At 58.4% G+C, this 18,856-nt stretch overlaps 1 protein-coding gene across 4 annotated transcripts; it reads left to right on the top strand.

Annotated features, from left to right (window-relative positions):
* Positions 1-174: 174 nt before the first annotated feature.
* PTPN7 (protein tyrosine phosphatase non-receptor type 7) lies at positions 175-16,414 on the top strand. Of its 4 annotated transcripts, XM_021291484.2 has the most exons (11): positions 7,975-8,063; positions 8,231-8,272; positions 9,475-9,700; positions 10,119-10,302; positions 11,514-11,598; positions 12,343-12,419; positions 13,103-13,240; positions 13,592-13,702; positions 14,267-14,424; positions 15,260-15,373; positions 15,901-16,414. In XM_021291484.2, exons 3-11 carry the CDS (start codon positions 9,570-9,572, stop codon positions 15,992-15,994), a joined length of 1,092 nt encoding a protein of 363 aa, XP_021147159.2. In that variant the 5' UTR covers positions 7,975-8,063; positions 8,231-8,272; positions 9,475-9,569; the 3' UTR covers positions 15,995-16,414. The 4 variants fall into 4 exon arrangements, with proteins under 4 accessions (XP_064894327.1, XP_064894328.1, XP_005505382.2 ...); XM_065038255.1 differs by lacking the exons at positions 7,975-8,063; positions 8,231-8,272 and adding an exon at positions 175-198 and having other exon boundaries at positions 15,901-16,219; XM_065038256.1 differs by lacking the exons at positions 7,975-8,063; positions 8,231-8,272 and adding an exon at positions 6,551-6,570 and having other exon boundaries at positions 15,901-16,219.
* Positions 16,415-18,856: the final 2,442 nt, after the last annotated feature.

Here is an 18,856-nt window from a genome sequence, read left to right as displayed (position 1 = left end):
GGCCCTGAACATGTCTGTGGGCTGTGATTGCTAAAGGATTTGCTGCCCCAGCCCCATCAGACGAGCCATCGTTCCAGAGTGAGAGCATCCTGGTCCAAGTCCTACATCAAGGGGAAAATCGAGAGAAGCTGCTGAGTTGGTTCAGGAGGAGCAGAGCATCTCAAGATCTTGTCCAGGATGGCGCTTGTCCTCACTGTGGTGAGTGGGTGGCAAGCTGGTCCCTGGGGGCAAGGAGAGGGGTTTTCCCAGTGGGTCGGAAGGAAAGCCAGGACTACGGGAGCAGGTCCCAAGGCGCCCCCTCTCCCAGCTCAGTAGGTGCAATAGCCACAGCAGAGAGCATGAGGACTCCCGTCTCCTGCAGTCCCAGCTAGAAGCATGGCCTAGAGCTCACATTTCTTGTCTCCATGCAAGCGGCCGGCAGGATTAGCCATGCTTAGCCCCACCTGGGACCAGCAGGTTCCCGCATCCGCTGTGTGTTGCATGGGGGGACCTTTTGCATCTGACTGTTCCTAGTCCCACGAGGGTCACACACAATTCTGCTGCTGCTCGGGGTGTTCAGCCTTCCCACCACGGGCACCCATCCCTGCTGGTGGCTCCCCCTCACCCCACACCCTCCCCAGGATGGGCAAAGCTCTGCAGAGGAAAGGAAGAGGAACAGCAGTGTTGGCTCGGTCCAAACCAGCCTGCTGCGCAGCAGGGAGAGGAGAAGGCTCTGGGCAGTGCTGCCATGCTCAGCGGCTACATGAAAACACAGCCTCCAAATCTGCAGAGCAGCTCAGTTTCCAAATACCTCCATGAACTGAAAAGCTCACCTCGAAAATGAAACCAGCCCCAGCCCTCTGGTTCAAAGTTCCTTCTTTAAAAACAAACCGGCCAGACGGCTGCATTTGCACACAAAAGGTTTTGTTTTCTGGAGGAAGGTTTCTTTTTTGGAGGAGTAAACACAAGTCCTGCCCATCCTCCATGCTCACCCGTGGGAGGCCTGCCAGCAGCTCGGGGCATTGTCCCATGGTGCTGCCTGGCTGCTGTCCCTCTGACAGTCCCCTGTGAGCTGCCTGCAGATCGACCTGCTGACCGTCTTCTCCTGCAAGCGCTGGACCCTGGCAGGATGCACCATCAGAGCCTTTTCACATGTCCCCATAGCTGTGTCACCTCAGAGGGTCCCCAGGCGCAGGGACAGGTGCAGGATGGGGCTGTGCAAGGGCAGAGCTGGTCCTTCAGCGGAAGGATCAACGTCTGCTTGTGGCTCTCCTTGCAGCGCAGCACCCTGGGGTGCTCCCTCCCCACAGCAGAGCTGCACCCTTGGCAGCACCTGCGTCTGCAGCTCCTGCGTCTGCAGCTCCTGCGTCTGCAGCTCCTGCATCTGCAGCTCCTCGGCTTCTCCCTGGCATCTGACACCACACCCAGCGCCAAACACAACAGGATCCGGTCTCTTTGGCTGTCAGCGGCTCCTGCTGCTTTCCCCGTCCAGCCCCCAAAAGAAGGCAGCTCTGCTTCTTCACAGGAGCAGCTGAGGGACCCTCACCCCAGCTCTACTCCCCCAGCTCAGGTGTAGGAACCCTAAGACTGCTCTCCCCAGGCTGATGCACGTTTGGGGCTGGCAGAGCTCCAGCCCTGCTGCTCCCTGGGGCACTGCTGTAGGTGGCATTCACCCATCGCAGCGGGAGCTGCTCCTGGGGACGCCTTGGCCCCGGGTGCAGGTCTCATGTCTGGCAATTGCTGAAGACTTTGCTGGCACAAGTTTGACTTCACCAGGCGGGTCCTGCAATTCTGGAGCAAGGGTGAGGCAGCTGCAGAGGGATGCAGGATCAGCCCCCTGCACTGCTGCCCGCTGAGTTTTGCTCCAGATCCCTGTGAAGGGTCTGTCCCTTCAGCCACAGCCTCTGCTGCTGGGCTTGGGACCGTGGGACCATCCATTGGGTCTTGCAGAGTGGCCCAGAGCTCAGCCCTGCCTGTGCAGGGTTTTGGGGGGCAATGGAGGGCCTCTGGATCTTGGACACCTTCCCAGATCTCAGAGCTGGTGCCCATCCAAAGCACTGGAAAAAGCTTTTCTCAGCCCTGAGCTGGCACGCACCTGCCCTGCCTCAGTTTACCATCCATGCACGGGGAAGGAGAGGTGCTCTGCTGCTGGAGGGGAGGAAGGGAGAGCAGGTGGCAGGCTGGTAATGGGGACACATGGAGCGTCTCTGAGTGTCCTCATCCCTCCCTGGGCTGTCATTTGCAGTGAGTTTGCCATGGGGGCTGCGAAGCCACGCTGTCCTGCTTCTCCCGTGGGTGGTGCAGCCGGGCTGGGCTGGCTGCAGGGTTGGGAAGGGACTGCCCCAAGGCTCAGGGGGATGAGCCAGGCTGTTGTTCGGCTTGAGACGCTTCGCTGGGAGAGCCTAAAACAACAAACACTGCAGAAGCAGGGAACTTTTCACTGCTTTTTCCTGGTCAAGTGGTTTCCTGTTTTCTAAGCAGCTCTTCCAGCACCACTGGGGCAGAGGACTTGTCTGTGCAGAGCCTGGTCCCTCAGCAGACCCTCAATGGGGAGGCAAGTTCCTGCTGCTTGACATCCCCTGCCTTATCCTGCTATCACAGACCTGGGCCCTAGGACCACATGCATTATAGGGCGGCCCACCCTTTCTCAAAATGCACACACAGCCCAGCACCCCTCAGGTGTCCCCATAAACCAGAGGTGAGGTACGGGGGCGGAGGGTGGGCCGGTGGACCAGAAGCTGTAGCACTGCGCAGTGACCTGCACGCGGTGGCAGACCCAGAGCCTTATTCAGGGCTGCTGCACACACGGCCTCGACGCCAGCCCTGTGCCTTCACCTGTGCGGAGGAGGCAAAGGGCGCTCGGCAGCCCTGGGTGGTGGAGACGTCTGCTGCAGCTCATCCAGTGCTGGCAAGGCAAGGTTTTCACGGGCAAAAAGCCCGATGTCTGCACTGCATCAGGGGCTATCGTGCCACCATCTGCTGCCTTGATTTATCTTCCAGTGCTGAAAGCCCTGTGGCTCCTTTCTCCGCTACTTGCACTTGCTGGCAGGAAAAGTGTCCCCTGCTCCAGAGTAGCTGGGGTACCCTTTTTTGCCCCGACGACAGAAGAAAAACACACTAAAAAACTTGCAGTTTCTTAGCTTTTCTTCCAGATCTGGGCCATTTGTGGCTTCCAGCACCATGTCTTGCCCACAGGGAACTGATAGTGTAATTTCTGTTACCTGGAGCCAGGATAAAACAGACCCCGTGTGCTGCGAGCTCCTCTGGCTGTGTGGCTGTAGCAAGACCAAGGGGACTCGGGATGCATCAGTCATCAGGAGCAACGCACAGCTCAGTGTGGCAGCTTCCTGACTTTCTGAGGCCAGAAGACGCCATCCAGAACAGCTTTTGAGAGCACACAGGCCCACGTACCGCACGCGTGCCTGGCCCTGCCTCGCTGTGCGCTGGACGAGCTGCGTCTCTGCATTGCTGCCCTCTGGCTGCCTCAGCACATCCACGGCCAGTCAGCCCCGTTGGACAGATGGGTCCTGCCGCCGCTGCCACGGGGCTCTGGCTCTTGCAAGATGCACCACAACTCAAGAACCTCCTTTAGAAGCAAATTGTTTTAGTGCACAATCAGCCAAGCACGAGTGCTGGCAGCCCAGTGCCAAACCGCAGGATCAAGGACTTGAATTCAGAGAATTTGTCTCATTGGCACATTCGATGTATCTCACATGATCCTGGCTGCCTGGGTCCAGGTCCTGCTGTGCTAAGAGAGGATTGTCTCGGTGGGGTTCAGAGTGAGGATGCTGAATCTCTCTGTGCTCCAGGGGGATCTTGCAGGGTGCTGTGTAATAGCGATAGGGCAGTGGATTCATATTTGCGGGGGACGACAAAGCTTTTCTGTGGGCTTTCCCACCTTAAAAAAAAGACTTCAATAGACTGCAGGAAAACAGCATGGAAAGCTGTGGAAAACATGGCTTTCAGGAAAAGATCCAATAGGCCAAAGCTCTATTAGTTTGCCCAAGAAAAGAGGAAGAGGCCATGGGGCTGAGTTATGCAAGTGTCTGCATGGAGAAGAGGTGCTGCTGTCCAGCGGCAGCCGACACGCCAGCAGCTGGGAACTGGGGGAGCAGAGCTCTCGAATTGGCTTCACCCTGTGCCACTGGCCTTTCCAACAAGCCCAGCTCAACCCCGTCCCAGGGTCGGTCCTGCCGGCGCATCCTCGCTGCCCCGCAGCAAGACAGCCCTTTGGCCCCAGGCAGCTGCATCCACAGCTCCATCCTGTGCTGGGGCCAGATGGCACCGTCAGCATCACACGCATGGGCTGTTTTTAGTGAGGTTAAGAAACTTAGTCCCTGTGGAGTGACAAACTCAGCATCTGTTTGACTTGCTGCACCTATTTCTGCACCGGACGTTGACCTAGAGCGGACTATTTTTAACCACCCCTGGTTTACTATTTTCTTTCTGGCTGTTATCAGGGGCTAGGAGAGGATCTGTGCGCTCTGGGTGAAGAAACTCACTGTGATCCCAGACCAGATAAGCCTGCTGAAAGCCAGCACCGCTTCCCCTGCGCCCAGTGGCGCGTGGGCGCGGGCTCTGTCACAGCTAAAATGGAAGTGACTGCTTTCTAACCGCTTCCTTTCTCGCTGGGTCTCTCTCTCTCCCTCCTGCCCCTCCTGACAAGTTTGTTTCCTGTTATTGATAACGGCCCCTGCACCCGGTGAGAGGTCACCATACTCAGCACCCCCACAAGAAAACAGTCCGGGGGCTGGAGACAGCAGAGATGTGCAAAATAAACCAAATCGAGCTTTGCTTGGACAGTTAGCAAGGCTCAGTGTGTGCTGCTGGCTGCTGAGGTCCCTGCTGCTACAGGGTGCTGCATGCCAAGGCACCCAGCGTATGAACAACACGATGGGTATTCAGGATTTTCGGGCCTTTTTGTGCATTTTACATAGGGAGCTTTGTCCTGTATGCTCTGGGGGTGTTCTTGATCCTGGGCACCTTCTTCCTGCCCATGCACCTTGCAGTGTTTTGCAAGCAGGAACTGTGGTCTAGAGCCTCCTGAGAAGACACGTGTGTGACTCTTGGCCTGGGGCAAGGGCTGTTTGCTGCCACCCCGCCAATCTTCCCACGCGAGGCAGTCAGCCAGCTCCCCAGGGAAACTGAGGCACGCAAAGGTTTCCAGGCGGCCTCTCCAAAGGCACAGTGCTCTCAGAGGCAGCTGGGAAAGCACAGGACAAGCCCAAGTGACACATGGATGAGGAAGATGCTGCTGCTGGTGCTGGGGTTGTGTGTCCTGGGTCACCAAGTAGCCCTATGGCTCTTGATGTGCCTCTATGGTTTCTTCCCTGGCATTTATTGGATAAAGAATCACAGTCTCAGGACTTTGGAGATCTGGGCCCACATTTTGGCTTAGATCCCCTCTACCGTCTCCACTCAGCTTAGGAGCAATCCTCAATGCATGAAACCAAAATGCATAGGGAGAGCTTGTCCCCACATGGAGGGAAGAATAAACCATGCTGTAATAAAGCATCTTCAGGCTAGGAGAACACCTTTCCCAGGGGGGCTGTTCCTGGTGCCTGTTGTGGGCATCAACTCTGCATCATTGCTGGTCCCACACAGTTGGGGCTGGTGGTTCACCTGCTTTGCCTATGCCTTTTTGTTTGCAAAGTCAGAGGAGAGCTCAGCTTGTTGGCAGAAGATGTGGGAGAATACCTAATTCCAGAAACCAAAAGTGGTGCTGCTTAGCCGTCTTTCAAAGTAGAAAACAAACAAAACCCAAAACAAAATAAAACAAACAAACAAAAACCAGTTTAGCGAAAAATCCAGGTGGTAAATCATCCTCTTGGTTGTCCTCGAGGAGAGGGACAGGAGTGCAGGGGCTGGCAAGAGGAGCAGTGGATGCCTCGAAAAAATGAAACAGCAATTGCTTAATTGCTTCCAGCCCGAGCCGTGCAGCGGCAGGAGCAAACTGCGCAGACTGCCAGTGGCAGCGGGGAGGAAGGTCACACATCTGCTATCTCCAGCTCTCCCTCCTCGGGATCAGCTCCATCCCAGGGGGGTGCTGCAGATCCAGAGGGGATGCCCAGGGCTCCAGGCTCGTGTGCGGGACTCCTCTGCGGCTCCATGCTCCCGCAGCCCTGCCAGCACCACGTTCGCGCTCCGCGGCACAAAGACCCAGGGCTGTCCTTGGGATGCGCTCCTGTGGAGGCAGCTGAAGTACTGATACGCGTTCTCTGGGAAATGCTCTCTGCAGAGGCGCTCGGCTCAGCTCCTGGGTCCTGGCCGTCCCCTGGGCAGCAGGCGTGTGACATGGAGCCCCTCGATGCCCCCGACGCTGTGCCGTAAGTGAGGTGTGCGCACCCCCCGCAGCGGCTCTGCGGGACGCTCGGGCTAATTGCACAGTCCTTCTCACTCCTGCTGGGAGCTGATCAGCCGCTTTTAACAGAGTCTGCTGAATCCCGGGGCAGCCGCTTCACCTTCAAGCCCACAAGTGATGTTCAGGCAGAGAAGGGGATGGACTGATTTCCAAAACCCTGCAGGATGTACTGAGCTCTCAGTCATGTCAGCAGGAGCAACACCAGCTCTGTCTGAGCACTGGACCCAGAGGTGATGGAGGGCCTGCGAGACGAGGCTATGGTGCGGTAGGAAATCCCAGGGGAGAGAGACTGCGGGGCACCATCTGCATTTTGGGTGTTAGTTCAGTGCCTGCTTGAGCACAGGTGACTTTGGGGCTGTTTGGAGAGGGTGAGGAGGTGCTGGGCTGTGTGGATCAGGGCAGGGCGGCTGGAAGAGGAGGCTGGAGGGCAGAAACGGGAGTAAGGGCTGCAAAGGAGAACATCCCATGGTTGGCATATCTCTGGGCACCTCACATTGGGCCATGGTAGATGGCTGATGTGGACCCTTCACATCTCCAACACATCCTCTGCTGCCCCAGCACCATTCTGGGCATCATCGTCACCTCCCAAAACACACATCCTGGGGACAGCCTGGTGACCACGATGAACTGGGCTGAGGTGGCCTGGGGCAGGGGGCTCCTCAGGGCAGCAAGGAGGAGACAGCGGGGTGGCCGGGGGGAGAAGGTGTTTGGGATGCGGGGTCCATGGTGGCTGATGGGGATGCAGCGGGAACTGCTGCAGTGCAGCGAGGTGGAGGCAGAAGAGGAAGGAAGCACGGAGTGTCCCTGCACAGAACCCGGGCAACAACAAACAGGAAGAGCAGCAGGGCCGTGGCAGCGGGCAGCGGCAGGAAGGATGTGCATTGCCCCATGAGCAGACCTGTCCTACCTGAGTTGGACCCTCCAGGAACCTTCTTCCCCAATGGCAGCCCCGCCCTGCCTGGCTGGGGAAGGGGAGCCCGTGTATCTTCCCCTGAGGTGCCCAGGGATGGTCCTGGGTGCAGAGGTGTGGCAGATGGCACCCACAAGGTGATTGGTTAGGGGTGGCACGAGGACCACACTGTGCATGGCTGGGCGTGGAGGGCGGGAGCACCAAGCACTGGCTCGCCCCATGGTGGGATGAGGACCAGCTGGTGCACAGCCTGGGCAAGGGGATACAGCCAGAGCGGCAGGGACAGAGGATACATCCAGGTTCCTTCTGGGGCAGGTGAGCTCTGGTGTACTTGGTGCAGCACTTCTGCACTACATGAACCACCCCACCCCAACATGACTGCCAGCAGCCCCAGCCCCAGGGCCAGGTCTTGCCTGTCTCTCCGTGTCCCATAGGCTGGCACCACTGGCCATGGCCACGGCCAGTCGCTGAGGACACTGAGCAGACCCCACCAGCCATGCCAGAGATGCCCATGGAAGAACCCCAGGATTTTGGGGGAGGCCGGGCTGCACCCACAGGCGCAGGACAGGGGTTCTCTGGTGGGGAGCGGGGCTGGGGCTGCAGGCGGCCTGGCGGAGCTGAGCTGCGGCGATGTGGCCGGTATGTGTGTGGGCGTCAGGCAGGGTGGGGGAGAAGGAGGGAGAGGAAGCGGCAGAGGCAGCAGCTCCTTTGATAAGCAGCTTCCTGAACACTTTCAAACCGTGGCGTTAGACCGACACGCGGTGTCTGCAGGCCTGTGCCGGGACCGACGGAGCCCACGTCGTGGGGCAGCAGGTACGCAGCCCCCCAGCCTGCCTGTGCTGCCCGTCGGAGAGGGGACCCTGCCGGGCAATGACAGGCCTGGCACCACGGGCGATGGGCACGTGCTCGCTGTGGGCAGCTCCAGGCAGGGCTGGGATGATGGGCAGGGTGATGGTGCTGATATCTGCGGCTCTTCCCAGGGCTCTCCTGCCTGCCAGGGACTTGGCTGGAGCATCTCCCAGGTGTGTCCCGGCTGGTGTGCAAGGGATGGCTGTGGGGTTGGAGCCTGCTGCTGTCTCTGGACGGGGTCTCCACTTGTGCTGCAGATCCTGGGGAGCCGCCGCTTGTGCCCTGCCTGGCATGGGGACAGCACGGCAGCACAGCCCCTAGGGCACTCTGCATAGGGCAGGGAGACGGTGTGTGTGGCAGCAGTGGCATTGCTACCCCCAGAAATGCCATTGGGCAGCAGGGAGTCACAGGGAACGGCTCCTGCCTCAGCCGCGTTCCCAAACGGTGCGCTCACAGTGCGGACCTGGTTTTCTGCAGGACCTGCCTGAGCTGATGCGGTACCTGGATCCAACTCTTTGCCCGTTGAGAGCTCTGACTTCACAGCATCCCCTGTCCCTTTTGGGTCTGTCTCCTCCTCATGGAGCTGGGGATGAGAAGGAGCCTCATGATCCCAGGGTGCTGCCTGTGCTCTGAGGAGCTCTGCCCAGAGCTGAACCTGCATCACCCACATCCCCCCGACCCTGCCAGAGGCTGTCCCTGGCCATGGCACCCTCCTCCAGGGACGGCTTCCCCACCACCTCTTGCTCAACCACCCAGATAAAGCAGTTTCCTCTTGACAGTTGCTGAGACCTGCGGGACGGAGGAGGCTGTTCCAGGGTCACCCTTCCCTTGCCAGAGCCAGGAGGCTGCTGAGGGTGCCTGGCCCCTTGTTTCCCAACAGCAGGAGCTGGCCAGGCTCCTTGTGGTGCATTGCAGCCCACCTTGTGTCATCTGCAAGCGCTGCTGTGCTCATTCAAGTCCTAGCTCTCCCTTCTCCCCACCATGTCCCCAGGCCAAAGAAGACTTGCCAAAGAAGGGCTGGAAATACAGGGCAACGTGTGCTTCCCATGGAGGTGGAGACCACTTTGGGCTCCCCGAGACCAGACCGTGCTCTAGCAATACATGGTGGGGGTGTTCTCTGCTCGGTGCAAGCAGAGGGCTGTTGGTGCTGTGCCCAGGGTCACCAGTGCGTGCCTGTGTGGGCTGAAGTGCTGTGGGCGTCCTGGAGGGTGAAGATGCTGGGACATCTCCTTGTGCCACCCACTGGGATGCAGGGACTGGGGGCCCTGGTTCCAAGGCAGCTGAGGACCTAAAACCTGTCCCTGGCTTAGGGACCATCTGTCAGGGTGTTCACTCAGAATCACGGTATCTCTCAGACCCACCTCGTCTTTTCCAGCTGCTTCTCCGATGGCTCCTTGATTCCCCAGGAGCTGAGGGCCCCCTGTGTCCACTCCCCGTGCTTCAGGACAAGGGCTTCGTGTCTGCCGCAGCATGGTACAAGCCTGCTTGGTGTGCTCCAGAGTTCATAACAGCAGCCTGACCGCCTGGACAGCCGCGGCAGACATGGACAAGACGGACAAGCCCAGTCCCTCTGCCAAGAAGCACGTGCGTCTTCAGGAGAGGTGAGTGTGGCTGGGCTGCCCATCTCAGCCCAAACAGCGGATGCTGCTCATCCCCTAGCCTTGGGCTCCTCAAAATGTCCTCCCCCCAGCCCAGCCCTGCCAGCTGCCCACTGACTTCTGCAGACACCAGGTCTGAGCGTGGAGGCAGCCTGACCCCTGCCCCAGCCTGGCCTAGGCCAACTCTGGACACCTTCCTTCAGGGGCTTTCCAGCTAAAAGGTCAAATGACCAGCTGGCTCCTTCTTCCTCACCCTCTGACCCCATCTTATAGGGTCTCTACCTGGCCCCTTTCTCCATCCTATGTTATTCCCTGCCTGACTTTTACTTAGTGTGGGGTGGTTTTAACTGACGTGGTGGGACAGGGTGCCCTCCCGTCCCATGGTGGCAGAGGGTCACCCAGGGACCCCTTTGCCTTGCAGGAGGGGCTCCAATGTATCGCTGATGCTGGACATGAGCTCACTGGGGAATGTGGAGCCCATCCAACCTGTCTGCACACCACGGGACATCACGCTGAAGTTCCTGAGGACGTCCAGCCATGTGCTGAGGAAAGAAGAGCTCCAGCAGCGCGCCCAGAGCCTGATGCAGCTCCAGGAGGAGTTTTCGGTGCGATGCTCCCTCCCCTCGCCCTCCTCACATGAGGGATGGCAGGGGTTAGGGGTGGGAGGGATCAGACGTCTGTGAGGGAGGCTCCAAGCCCAGCTGTGAACCACAGCACCAGTGGCAGGGAAGGCGATGTGGGCAAACAAGGGTGAGAGGTGCCCTGGGTATTCCTGCTGCCTGCTTTCTGGTGCACACAAGTCCCCCTTGTGTCCCTGGAAAGCCTGTCCTGCCCTCCCATGCCAAGCTTTTCTCCCAAGGTGGCCTCTCTGGAAGGTGTCCCACCACATCTGGGGTAAGGAACAAGGAAAAGTGTAGAGTCCTGCATCTGGGCAGGAACAACCCCAGGTTCCAGTATAGGTTGGGAAATTACATATTAGAGAGCAGTGTAGGGGAAAGGGACCTGGGGGTCCTGGTGGACAACAGGATGACCATGAGCCAGCACTGTGCCCTTGTGGCCAGGAAGGCCAATGGCATCCTGGGGTGTATTAGAAGGGGGGTGGTCAGTAGGTCAGAGAGGTCCTCCTTCCCCTCTACTCAGCCCTGGTGAGACCACATCTGGAATATTGTGTCCAGTTCTGGGCCCCTCAGTTCCAGAAGGACAGGGAACTGCTGCAGAGGGTCCAGCGTAGGGCAACCAAGATGATTAAGGGAGTGGAGCACCTCCCTTATGAAGAAAGGCTGAGGGAGCTGGGGCTCTTTAGTTTGGAGAAGAGGAGACTAAGGGGGGACCTCATTAATGTTTATAAATATATAAAGGGTGAGTGCCATGAGGATGGAGCCAGGCTCTTCTCGGTGGCAAACAATGATAGCACAAGGGGTAATGGGATCAAGCTGGAACACAAGAGGTTCCGCTTAAATTTGAGAAAAAACTTCTTCTCAGTGAGGGTGGCAGAGCCTGGCCCAGGCTGCCCAGGGAGGTTGTGGAGTCTCCTTCTCTGCAGACATTCAAAACCCGCCTGGACATGTTCCTGTGCGACCTCACCTGGGCGTTCCTGCTCCATGGGGGGATTGGACTGGATGATCTTTTGAGGTCCCTTCCAATCCCAAACATACTGTGATACTGTGATACTGTGAAGGACAGGGCTGACATCTCTGGTAATGCTGTTACATCCCAGGGTCAGCCTCTCATTTCCTGGTGGGCCAGCTCTGCCATGACGAGAGGACACAAGCAGCAGCAATGGAGCTTTACTCATAGTTCTTCTCTCCCCCTGCAGAAAATCCCACCGAACTTTGTCAGTCCGGAGGAGCTAGAGATCCCTGGACACGCTCCCAAGGACAGATACAAAACCATCCTCCCCAGTACGTGCCACTGCATCCTTTGCGTCTCTATTTGCCCAGGTGCCATGTACAGGGAAAGGGGTGTGTGTGTGTGTGTGTGTGCGTGCATGGGGTTCGTGTGAGTGTATGTGTGTGCCCATGGCGTGGGGGTGCGTGTGTGCGCACAGGTGTTTGTGCATGGCAGAGGGGTGACTCAGAGCAGCCCTGGCACCGGGGTGGGCACTCCTGGGTGCTCTTGGTGTTCCCAATGTGTTTGTTCCTGCTCCCCACGCTGCAGGAGACAGGTGCTGTGCTGCAGGGGGTGCACACTGTGTTATGGGGCGGTACGTGGAGAGCAACTCCTTGGGGTGTTTTCCCAGGGTGTGCAGCACATGACAGCCCAGATTGGGCTGCTCTCTGCTGCCGTGGGGCCTTACATGTCCCAAGGGCATGTCACTGGGGTTATAAGGTTGAGAACATTATAGGAGGGCTTGTTTCGGCTCTAGTCAGGCTGTGGGAAGGCCCTGGGGGGGTCAATGCCTGCCGAGTGAGTTACCCCAAATGCTCACTGTGATACAGGCAGGTTTGGGCATGGCTGGCTGTACCTTGACATGGTAGGAGGGTGAAGTGGGGCAAGAAGGGGCCCAAGGGAGGGTGCAGACAGCTCTGACCATGGCACGGGGCTGGGAGGACTCAGTCTGCAGGCTCTGGAACCGAGGCAGGGAGGATTGGCAAGGTCAGGCTCTGGAAGACGGTCCCTGGGGTAATGCCTGCCATGTCTTCCAGATCCCGAGAGCCGGGTCTGTCTCAGGAGGGCCGGAAACCAGGAAGAAGACAGCTACATTAATGCAAACTACATCACGGTGAGTGTCCTTCCTGTCTCGAGTGGTGCCCCAGGTCCTGCAACCCACAGGTTTCACAGTGCATCAGGCTGCAAACCTCTTGGTGCCACGCTGGCACCTGCATGCTGGGGCGCTGGTTGTCATCCGCTGTCCTGTGGCTGCCCTGGGCCAGCAGCCTGAACTTGACACCCTGTTCCAATCTGGAGAGACGCGGTTCCACGTGCGCAGGGCAGACACTCTGTCCCTTCTGCTGGGAAAACCTCACGAGGTGGCAGCAGGACTGGTGGGACCCAGCTGGGACTGCCCCAGCCCCCAGCAGGGCAGAGCTTGATGACTTCTGCTTGCCCTTGGGGAAACCCCTCTGGTGAGACGTGCCCGCCCCGCATGACCTCTGGCTCGCCAAGGCATCCATCACTCTGGCTGCTGTCACATCAACAACCTGGGGATGCTTTCAAGGAGTTTGGGTACACACAGCTTGCTCCCTGGGCTTGCTCCTGGCTTGTGGGACCAGCAGGGTGGCGAGGATGCCTGGTAGTTCCTGATGAGCATTTCAAGGATAGGTTTAGTAGGAAATAGTCTGTGTGGCTCAGCCTATCACCTCTAGAGGAAGACAAGCACCACGAGAGCTGGGGTGGCCTGGAGACAGCCTCCCCTCACACATCAGGGTCCTCCCCAGCATCACTGATGGACCATGTGCTCTGTAGGGCTACGCAGGGCATCCCCGGGAGTACATTGCCACCCAGGGACCCATGCTGAACACGGTGATCGACTTCTGGGAGATGGTGTGGCAGGAGGAGGTGCCCCTCATCGTCATGATAACCGAGCTCCAGGAGCGCAAAGAGGTACCGTTGTCCCTTCTTTGTCCTGGACACACCACCCCAGCCAGGAGCAAAGGGTGACTCTGGCAGGACAGGGACTGGCCCAGGCACAGCTCTGGGGGCTGGGGAGAGCTGTGCTGCCCATCTGAAACCCATGTGGAAGGCCATGAGAGAGGGCGCAGCGGGAGCAGCTGTGGGGAGAAGGATTTATCCTGCCCTTAGTTCCCCTCTGTATCGCTCCATATCCACCTTTCCCACCGCCCACAACCCGCCAAGGGATGCCTCTTCCCAAGAGCACTGAGCAAAGCCCTGTGCAAACATCCAGTGAGTGCCTTGTGCATCTCCACAGCCACCGACCCTGACTTGTTTTTTCAGAAATGTGTCCACTACTGGCCCGAGAAGGAGGGCACCTACGGCCCCTTCTCCATCTGCGTGCAGGGGGTGAGCGAGTGCGTGGAATACGTGGTGCGCGATCTCTCCATCCAGGTGGGTCGAGCTCCATCCGGGGGTCACAGGGGGAGCCCAGCAGTGCGCCTGGCACCCCGGGCTCCCTATGGGGATGGCAACACTGTGTGACATGACACCAGAGTGTCCATGGCTCAGGGCTGGGTTTTATGAGCCCTCTGCCCAAGGAGGGTCTGCAGAGCTCCTGCCTGCCCAAGGGGGCTGAGAGGGAGCAGGATCCACTCTGGGGGAGAGGGGTCAGCTGGGGAGACCTTCTCTACTGGCCCTTTGCTTTTTGCACTATGCTATTTGGCTCTGCCCCATGAGCAATCTGTAGTCACTCTGGGCTGACACTAGTCAAAAGGATCTTTCTGGCTTTGCCTGGACTCTGGGGACAGCATTGGGACACCCCATATCTGTTCCCATCTCCTGGGACGGGACCCAGGGTGTCTGTCAGTGGCTCAAGTAGGGATTGGGAGAACAGCAGATGAGGTGGTCACAGGGTGCCCAGCCTCTGCCTGAGCTGGGCTCCACGCTTTCATTTGGCTCAGCCCAGCGCGTTTGTGCTCCCACATCCTGATTTCCCTTTTTTCTGTGCTGGAAAAGCATGCAGGTGAATGCCGCCACGTCAAGCACATCCTCTTTCCTTCCTGGCCGGACCAGCAGACGCCTGAGTCAGCCAAGCCTCTGCTGCACTTGGTGTGCAAGGTGGAGGAGACTCTGAAGGCTGCAGCCAGCCCAGGGCCCGTTGTTGTGCACTGCAGGTAAGAGCTTTCCCCTCACTCGACCCCAAGTGTCCCTCACCTTGGTGTCAGCCTGCAGCCATCAGAGAGCAAAATCACACATGTGAATGCTCAGGACCTGGTGCAGAAATCCCAGGGCACGATATCCCCATAGCACTTATTTACCCAGGAACTCCTGTCCTGGCATCAGAATGGTGGCACTAACATGATGTGTGCTGCCCTATAAAGAAATGTGGTTTGCACCTGCGCCTGCAGATAGCACGGTGGGAGCAGAAGAGCTCTGCAGGGTCAGGACGCAGCCACCAGACCCACGGCAGATCCACGGCTCAGGCTCCTGCTTCCTCTGCCACCAGGCACGGCCCGCGGCTCGGCTGTAAGGTGCTTTTCAGGGCAGCCCTCCTGGAGCAGGCGGCCTCTGTGTATTTTCTCTCTCTGGTAATTGCTAATTTGGCGACAGTGGAACAGAGTGCCCGGCCGTCCCCACTCAACACAGCCGGTGCATGATGCTGTGGGCTGGTCCACCCCAGGGTGAACCACTGGGTACCCAAGGAGAGCGCAAGCTGGGAGCGGCAGACACCCCTGTGCTGTGCAGGGATGGGGTCACACACGGGTTTTGTGCTCCCAGAACAGCCTCAGCTGGGCTGTGCACCACACAAGAACCCCTTGCCATGGCAGAGACACGCCAGCCCATGTCTTTTGGTGCCTGCCTAGCAAAGCCGGTCTGGCTGCTGGGATTGGGACCTCAACATCCCTCTAGGAAGAAATCACAGCAGCAAACCGATCTGGGAGTATGTCCAGGTTGGACAGAGCAAGGTCCAGGCAGTCGGCACTCAGCACAGCTGTGTCTGTCCCACAGCGCAGGCATCGGCCGGACGGGCTGCTTCATCGCTACCAGGATCGGGTGCCAGCAGCTGAAGGACAAGGGGGAGGTGGATGTCCTGGGAATCGTGTGCCGTCTCCGCATAGACAGGTGTGTGCTCAGACCCGGGCAATCCTTGGAGGGTCCTGCTGGCTGCCAAGCCTGGGAGGAAGGATGCGGGAGGGATGCAGAGATGGGCATCACGAGGGCCTGGGGACAATTTTGGATGGAAACAGAGCTGTCAAAAGATGCAGATGTGGGGATAGAAATCGATTGCCTAGTGCCAGGCTGGCTTTGCTGTCAGGGCTATTGTAGCTCTGAGGACCTGAGGAGGTCAGGGAGAGCTGAACCTGGCAGCGAGTCTGCTCCTTCCAGCTCAGCCACTAAATTCAAGAATACTTGATTTTGCTACTTTTCAAGGAGAAGTACCAGTAAAAATTATCACCAAATCAGTTGCTAATCTGCATTTTGAACAGCCCAGCAACGCTTCTGAGCCCAAATATTCTTTGGACAGCTCTGGTGCCTGTTTCAAATGTACTAGAAGTGGTGGGTGAAGCAGGAATATCTGTGCCCGGGTACAGGGAGCCAGGGATGTGGGCTTCAGCGAGGTGTCAGCAGTCCCTGCCTTTCCCTTGCAGGGGCGGGATGATCCAGACGAGCGAGCAGTACCAGTTCCTCCATCACACGCTCGCTCTCTACGCTGCCCAGCTGCCGGAGGCCAGGGGCCACTAGCGCAGGGTCGCTCCCAGCTCTCCTGCACCAGCCTCAGGGACAGCTCCGCCAAAACCCCTCCTGCTGCCTCCGAGCAGCGGGATTAGCATCCCTCGACCAGCACAGCCCAGCCAAACCCTTGTGGAATGTGGTGGCCTTGCGCCCCTGGGGACAAGCAGGGTTTGGTGGGTTCACGGGAGGGATTCAGTGGTGCTTGAGGCAGCCGTTGCTGCTGGCTCAAGGCAAATTCACCCCTGGAAAGAAGCTTTGGCTTCTGAAACACGCAACATTTTATCGTCAACCGGAAGAGCAAGCCGTGCGGGACACTGAAGCTGGGTGAGCGCCGGGAGCACGGTTTGCCTTTTAGCTGCACAGAAATGATTAACCCATGAGACGTGGAGCTGGTACAATTACCTTGCAAATAAACAGAGCCTCTCTCTCCTGGCTGTGTATGGTCTGCGGACAGAGGCTGCGCGGCGGGCAGGGCTGGGCTTGCTCTGAACGTGCACAATGATGCTCTTCTTGCTAAAGATAAACCTCGATGATTTGGTCCAAAAGGTGCACAGATGTTTGCTTTCGTTATGTGGCTTGCTTTCCTCTCCACCTTCACCCTAAGAGCCTTAAAGCAGGGGATATTCCTAAATGTGTCCGCAGTTTTGCAAGCAACATGTTCCTAATTGCCTTTTGTTACATGAGGGTGGGGGTTGTACATTCTTATGATTTTGCTGAAATCAGAACAAAATAATATTTGGGTGTTTTTCATTGGGAAAAAGAAAAAAAAGGAAGAAGAAGGAGAAACAGTCTAGCACAAACATGGGGTTGGAAATATTCTGTGAAATATTTCAAAGCTATTAAAAACTGGGCGCTGCACACTGACAGGCAGTGAGGACTGATGAGGGCTGGGGCTGCCCCGTGTGCTTGCTGCTGGCTCGGTGGGTGAAATCACAGAACCACAGAATCCCAGAATGTGAGGGGTTGGAAGGGCCCTGGAAAGCTCATCCAGTGCAATCCCCCCATGGAGCAGGAACACCCAGATGAGGTTACACAGGAAGGTGTCCAGGCGGGTTGGAATGTCTGCACAGGAGACTCCACAACCCCCCTGGGCAGCCTGGGCCAGGCTCTGCCACCCTCACTGAGAAGAAGTTTCTTCTCATACTTAAACAGAACCTCCTGTGTTCCAGTTTGCACCCATTGCCACTTGTCCTGTCACTGGTTGTCACCAGAAGAGCCTGGCTCCATCCTCCTGACACTCCCCTTTCCATATTGATCCCCAGGAATGAGTCCCCCCTCAGTCTCCTCTTGTCCAGCTCCAGAGCCCCAGCTCCCTCAGCCTTTCCTCACACGGGAGATGCTCCACTCCCTTCAGCATCTTGGTGGCTGCGCTGGACTCTCTCCAGCAGTTCCCTGTCCTGCTGGAACTGAGGGGCCACAACTGGACACAATATTCCAGGTGTGGTCTCCCCAGGGCAGAGATCCAGGGCAAAAAGGGCCAGTCCTCTTGCTGAGAGAGTCTGAGCTTGCCCCGGGTCACACAGCATCCCCAGGTCAGGGCTGTGTGACCCTTCTCCACTGCTCTGAGAGTTCCCAAAATGCAGTTGAATGGCTGCCCAGTGGTTTTGCCCTGGTGCTGGTTGTTCAGGCCCCGTGGCTCTCCTGGGAGGAGAAATAGCTAAATAAAACAATTCATCCTTAATGTTGTCATCCTTCTCCTGTCTTGTCATCAGTCCAGGAAGGGGGTCCTCAGGCCTCTGTCCCCACTGTCAGTATCCCATCCTCACTGCTCCTCTCCTTGCTCCTTTCCATTTATTCTCTAAAAAAGCAGAAAGTGAGCAAGCAAATCAGCCTTGTCCAAGGATGGGTAATGAGCCAAAATCAGTTTCTTCTCCCTGATCTCACTGGGTATAAGTAGCAAACCCAGTAGCAGACCAGGTATGTCCCACTGTGCAAAAAGACCAAATATTACAGAAATTATAATGTATTGCTGGGCCCTGACAGTCCATATTAGTCATTCTCATGTGTTTGCGGGCTGTGAAGGGTGTCTGGGGTGTGGGGTGTGCAGGGTGTGCAGGGTGTCCAGGGTGCAGAGGGTGCAGGGGTATTCGGAGTGCAGGGGGTGCAGGGTGTCCGGGGTGCAGGGTGCGCGGTGTGCAGGGTGTCCGGGGTGCAAGGTGCGCGATGTGCAGGGGATGCAGGGGGTGCAGAGTGCATGGTGTGTGTGGTGTGCAGGGTGTCTGGGGTGCAGGGGGTGCAGGGTGCAAGGTGTGCAGGGTGTTCGGGGTGCAGGGTGTCCGGGGTGCAGGGTGTTGGGGATGCAGGGGGTGCAGGGGGTACAGGGTGTCAGGGGTGCAGCAGGTGCAGGGTGCACGGTGTGCAGGGTGTCCGGGGTGCAGGGTGCGGGGTGTGGGGTGTGCAGGGTGTCGGGGGTGCAGGGGGTACAGGGTGTCCAGGGTGCAGGGGGTGCAGGGGGTGCAGGGTGTGCAGGGTGTCCGGGGTGCAGGGGGTGCAGGGTGCGCGGTGTGCTGGGTATTCGGAGTGCAGGGGGTGCAGGGTGTCCGGGGTGCAGGGTGCGGGGTGTGCGGTGTGCAGGGTGTCGGGGGTGCAGGGTGTCCAGGGTGCAGAGGGTGCAGGGTGTGCAGGGTGTCGGGGGTGCAGGGTGTGCAGGGTGTCCGGGGTGCAGGGGGTGCAGGGTGCGCGGTGTGCAGGGTATTCGGAGTGCAGGGGGTGCAGGGTGTCCGGGGTGCAGCGTGCGGGATCTCCGGGGTGCCAGCCCGGGCCGGGCCGGAGGTGGCGTGCCTGCCTCGGCGGGTCCTCCCATCCGATAGGGGGCGGCAGTGGCGGCGCTCGGCGCGCGTGCCCCACCCGGCGCGCGCGGGGCGGTGCGGC

The sequence above is a fragment of the Columba livia genome, chromosome 22, assembly GCF_036013475.1.
Source record: "Columba livia isolate bColLiv1 breed racing homer chromosome 22, bColLiv1.pat.W.v2, whole genome shotgun sequence".
NCBI classification, from domain to species: domain Eukaryota; kingdom Metazoa; phylum Chordata; class Aves; order Columbiformes; family Columbidae; genus Columba; species Columba livia.
Note: the sequence above shows the minus strand (reverse complement) of the source record. Positions and strands in the feature narration are given on the sequence as shown.

Bases quoted from the DNA above. Each gene is read 5' to 3' on its own strand.
- PTPN7 (XM_005505325.3), top strand. From the start codon at position 9,570: ATGGTACAAGCCTGCTTGGTGTGCTCCAGAGTTCATAACAGCAGCCTG. The intron at 9,701-10,118 runs GTGAGTGTGGCT...TTTGCCTTGCAG, and splicing joins CACGTGCGTCTTCAGGAGAG to GAGGGGCTCCAATGTATCGC. The intron at 15,374-15,900 runs GTGTGTGCTCAG...TTTCCCTTGCAG, and splicing joins TGCCGTCTCCGCATAGACAG to GGGCGGGATGATCCAGACGA.